At 38.7% G+C, this 5459-nt stretch overlaps 1 protein-coding gene across 1 annotated transcript; it reads left to right on the top strand.

The window, feature by feature from the left end:
- Positions 1 to 3560: 3560 nt before the first annotated feature.
- LOC144431270 (temperature acclimation protein B-like) lies at positions 3561 to 4753 on the top strand. Its single transcript, XM_078119152.1, has one exon. It carries the CDS (start codon positions 3644 to 3646, stop codon positions 3857 to 3859), a length of 216 nt encoding a protein of 71 aa, XP_077975278.1. The 5' UTR covers positions 3561 to 3643; the 3' UTR covers positions 3860 to 4753.
- Positions 4754 to 5459: the final 706 nt, after the last annotated feature.

The raw sequence follows: 5459 nt of genomic DNA, 5'->3' as shown, positions 1-5459 counted from the left end.
TGCTTTTTCTGATTCAGCTGATGTTGCTGGGACACAGTGGTACTTTTGGGCGAAAACTGCGATACTTGATCAGTTTTTTTTTGTTTCGTTGCCGTTGGCACGTGTCCCTCACCCGCGAAATATCGAAATATTTTTACTCGCTTTTCACCCTGGTTACGATCCTCGTAGCGTGCTGTAAACTAAGCGTGCAATAATGTGCAAATCTCAATTTAATATTTTTTTTCTATATAAACCAATAAATTCGTATCACCTTTCTATGCCGCTCACTTTCTGTTAGGCAGTGTCTGCCTGTATTGTCACGTATGTATTCACGCACGTGAATATGAGTGGTTTTTTTTTGGATTTCGAAGAAAAATCAGGCAGAGATGGGAAAAAAGAGTTGACATTGTCTTTATTCTTCAGGCCTATATGTTTACAAACTTTTCAAAAATTATAAACTTCACATTAACGATCAGAAAACTGAGTATTATCCGAATGCGGCATTTTTTTTTCATGTAAGGGCGCCGTCAGTTTTTCCGAAATAATTTGGTGCCACACGAACAAAAAGTCTGATAAACGCTGGACTACGGATAACAGGTTGTTGTCGCACTAGAACGGGGGTTCCCAACCTTTTTTCTCTCGTGGCCCATTATCGTAATACAAAAACTCTGTGACCTAATACCTTTTTCATGGTGGGGAAAAGTTTCAAGATTACGCAATTACGCAATTACGCCGCCATGTGTCGATGTCGACATCACAGATCCTCGTGTTCCTGGCAGAAACGCCTTAATGGAGGCCACTTTAGATTTGGATGGTTTCTAAGTTTAATTTTCAGGAGGAGAGGAAAGTCAATCGCGGCTCAATCACATGGCGAGCCGTCGGGAGTGAGTTATTTATATTTTTAATGAAAGCAAAAGAGCTTGATAACCATGTTCACGCAGTTAAAAATTTGGCTGTTTCAGTGTTTTATGTTTTCAGCTGCGTAATATTAATTTTAAGATGACTTCTAAAACTAAAATTGTGATATTACTGTATTACAAATTGTATGTAAAGTTAGGGTTTATGGGGATAAACGCAGGTGAAGAGATGTTTTTCACTATACTGTACGGTGCATTTATTTTGTTGTTGTGATCTTTCAATGTTTTATTTTAGTGCACAAATATAAGTAAATAAATACAGAAATAATACCTCTTTGGGTATCACACCTAGTACAACTTCCAAATCTACAATATAAATATACCACGGTGTAAACATCTATAACACCTGTATAAAAACAATGTATCACAGTATCACAAAAATTACTACAATTAAGACTGGACAAATTATGACTAGTGAAAGCATTGGAAAGTACATTAGACAATTACCCAAATAGTATTGCTAACCCATTCAATACACAAATGTCGAAAACTAGAATATCTAATTCTCTCCAATATCATATTTGACAATTCCCAGTATTGTCCAAGTGTCCTTTGGTTGGACACCTGAGAATCTCTGTATTTATCCAAATTGTGTTTGAAAATATTCACAGATGCATTTGACCTCACATTTGATGGTAAGCTGTTCCAGTAGTTTACGACCCTGTTCCCAAAAAAGTTCAACTTTGAACGCTGATTTTGCCTTATGACAAGGTTACCAGTTCTAGGAGACTTGTTGAAAAATTGTTTCCTATATGTACAAAAACCATTTAGTATTTTGAAGGCTTCTATTAAGTCACCTCTCATTCATCTTTCTAACATTGTTGTCAGTCGCTTCTCATAACGCTGTGCTCTACAGCAGCTTATTTGTGCTGTAAACTTCCTCTGAACTGCTTCTAGATTCATGATATCGCCCCTGTTCTCATGCTTTGGTAATGGCGCCCATAATCGTGTACGGTATTCAAGGCTGCAAATCATTGAAAAAATTGCAAGTGGTCAGTCATGGATTTTTTTAAAAATAAGTTTGGGAATAACTGAGATAGACAGTCATTTGTTTTAAATGCATGGACTTGAATGGTGGAGGAAGCTGTAACCGGGTCTCATGTAGTTTCGTACCTAACATACTTCTAGTGGGCGTAGCATGACAATTTTTTCACGTATCAATCCTAATTCCCACCTGACTACACCATCCAAAAATTACGTCATTACGGCGTCACAGTGACATAATAGAGCCCTTCAAACTATACGAACTGCCATCCGAGACGCGCAAACAAGCACCCAAAATCCAACAGTTATTTCTCTCGTTTTCTCGTCGCAACGATTCCAATAGGAGAGAGGTCGATAACGTCAGTCAGTTCTTTATAGTAGGTGCCAATGCCATTTCGGATGATCGTACGTATATTTGGCAAGCTCTATGACGTAATTGTGATATCCTAGTGACGTAATTTTTGGATGGCGTAGTCAGATGGGGGTTAGGATTGACATATCAAAAAATTGTTATGCTACGCCCACTAGAAGTATGTTAGGTACGAAACTGCACGAGACCCGATGTAACCGCCAGCAGTTACTCAAACCACCCTACCACGGCAGGAGTCCAGCAATCCTTTCGCACATGGTTATCCCCTACGAGATTCGAACAGCAAAGGCACACAGGGTAGTTGAAATGCAGCAGTGTATCAAAGTATACTAAATATAGATAGTCTTCACAGTATTCCACAGTTCCCCGATTCTAAGAATAGAGACCCCACATTGAAAGACATCAATTATAACAGTGACTGCAAACCCCTCCTTTACGAGACAGTCTGGGATTCCATATATGGGCACAAATTGGCATTGCGCAATAAACTAAAAGTAAGCGCAATCCACCTAATATTGATTAACTGTGTAGAGCATAGAGCAGGGATGGCGAACCACTGACCCGCCAAGGCACTAATAAAATAAAAATGCTAACATATCACTGATAAGAAGTGGTAAAACCGGTCTTAAATTAATCTAACAATAAATGAATTATTATAATGTACCGTCAGTTGGTCATGACTGCGATCGCTCATATTTAAGTTGTTAATATCCGGGCCGGTATGGTAATTTCCTAAACCTCTAATCTTGGGCGCATGTATGCACCGTTCGTTATTCAGCTATTGGCTCTGACATAACAATGCAATGCTACTTTGCATTTTATTAGTTTCTCGCCTACAATGCCGTTGAGAAATCGAAATATTCCAGACTTGAAATAAAAACTGAGAAATCTGAAACAACAATGGGGCAGTTTGAAAGTTCCTTAATGTGGTTGAAAGCTGATCTAAAAATATAAAACTATCAGAGTGGAATTCCCTCCAAACTCTTTGGATCCGGAAAGGAATTTGCCGCATCGTTCTAAGCTTTTTTGCCGATTCATATGCATGTTTTCGTACTCTGATTTCATAAAATCGAGTGAAATAAAAAGTCCCCGATTAAAGTGATGCATAAGTGAAACCCAAAACTACAACAACAGCAACAGAAGCTTATAAGATTTGTTTCAGAAGTTTCTTATAGATACAAACCTTGATTAAATATCTGTGACCCACTCTCTTCTGTTCCGCGATAGAAATATAATTTTTGACCCATTCATTGGAAAAGGTTCGCCATCCCTGGCATAGAGCCTTGTTCCAGGCGAAAGACAAGGAAGTATGTCTTATAAAAAGTTTTTTTTTACTTCAAAGTGCAAACTACCTTACATTATTCAATAATTCTTGCTAAACGGAAAATCAAGGATGTCTCAACAAGGAACAGTGAAATGGTTCAACGAAGACAAGGGGTACGGATTTATCACAGAGGAGAATAGTGGAGAAGATATTTTTGTCCACTACAGGGCGATACAGGGCCAAGGATTCAGAAAATTGACTGAAGGGGATAAAGTGACCTTCAGAAAGGAATCAGGTCAAAAGGGCCCGCAAGCGTCAGATGTCAAAGTCGTAGATGGCTACTAGCGAACGCAGGAAGTTTCCGTGGCAATGTTGCCCCTTCAACACCAGACATATTATAGTTATCACAACAGAGCGAACTATTTCGCATTTTTTTGTCTTTCATCATGAACTAATTAGCTAATTGCACTTGATGCCAAGCTAATTCAAGTCTATTTATATCTGGGTACTCCTGAAGTATGTGAACCAAGATGAGGGACACCGGAACGTAGTATGTATACCAGATTAGGCCATAATTTCAGGTACAAATACTACGGGAGTCGCTTCTCTATTCCCCTAACTCGTAATTGAACTAAAATGAGGAAAATTGGAATAAAATTATGGCCTAACCTGGTACGGTGTCCGCCATCTTGGTTCACATACTTCGGGAGTATCTTATCTGTGGGATTGGATCGCACAAGCTCAATTATTATCACACCGTCATAATGTCCTAAGGTGGAATTTGCCCATGTATTACTTATAAATCGCTTGTTTAAAATCCAACTACAATTGTGGTGTTGGAATTCATTATATGTTTTGATTGTGTCAGATTCAAGTTCTTATTTTCAAGTTTGAGACTTGATCTAAAATATGGGATTATTCGGAATAAATGGAGATGCTCCAGAGGGATGTTAACCAAGATGGTGAATGCCGGAACGTAATATGTGTACCAGGTTAGGCCATAATTTCAGGTACAAATACTACGGGAGTCGCTTGGCTAGTCCCCAAACTCTGAAAATAAGGAGGGAGGAAAATTAGAATAGAATCATTGCCTAACCCTAACTTGGTACACATACTACGCTCTGGTGTCCGCCATCTTGGTTCACATACTTCGGAGGTGCTTATTTGAATGTTTTGATAGAGTTGAAAATCAATATTTTACATTCTTGATTTTTGGAATAAATAGTTTCATTCTGGTAACTCTGAGCAACTGATGTGTTGAAGAATAAGGAATTTGCTGGAGTGGGTTGCCGTTATCTTTCCTATTGTGTAAAATATAGATCATACCATGATATTATGGCTCACAATTCACAAATGTTTAAATGAATAACCCGTTAGAGTTAGGAAAGACAAAATTCACTGTGGCGTAACCGCTGTAACATGAACAATTAGCCAGCGTCCTTCAAACCGGCCTCAATTCAAGAAATATTGCTTCAAAGCTTAGCCTAACTTTCTTCAACTTTATCTGCAGCTGCCGAGCATTAGGGAGTTGTAATTGGTCTATGCATGCTGCCAGGCTTATAGTAAAGTATGTGCACAACGAGCGAGAGGTCTAGTTGCACGTAATCGGCGCATCATTGTTAAGCGCTAGAAATAGGCTCGCCATCGCACATCTTACTACCCTATGGAGTTCACAAGTTTGAATCCTGTGAAGAAATTTATATGCGAGGAAATCGCTAGATTATTGTGGTTCACGTATCCGCTGGTCAGTTACGGCTTCCTCCACCATCAAGTCCATGATTCTGAAAACTAATAACTGGCTAACCAATCCCACACCCGACATGGAATGGTAACCAAACAAGAGGTGGTTCGCTATATGATTGAGTCGTCTTATAAGCTTTCTTCTCTCTTGGGGATAAATATGTGAATTCTAAAAGTATGTCTTCTAAAAATTATTTTTTTACTT

The sequence above is a fragment of the Styela clava genome, chromosome 13 (genome assembly GCF_964204865.1).
Source record: "Styela clava chromosome 13, kaStyClav1.hap1.2, whole genome shotgun sequence".
NCBI classification, from domain to species: domain Eukaryota; kingdom Metazoa; phylum Chordata; class Ascidiacea; order Stolidobranchia; family Styelidae; genus Styela; species Styela clava.
Note: the sequence above shows the minus strand (reverse complement) of the source record. Positions and strands in the feature narration are given on the sequence as shown.

Bases quoted from the DNA above. Each gene is read 5' to 3' on its own strand.
- LOC144431270 (XM_078119152.1), top strand. From the start codon at position 3,644: ATGTCTCAACAAGGAACAGTGAAATGGTTCAACGAAGACAAGGGGTAC.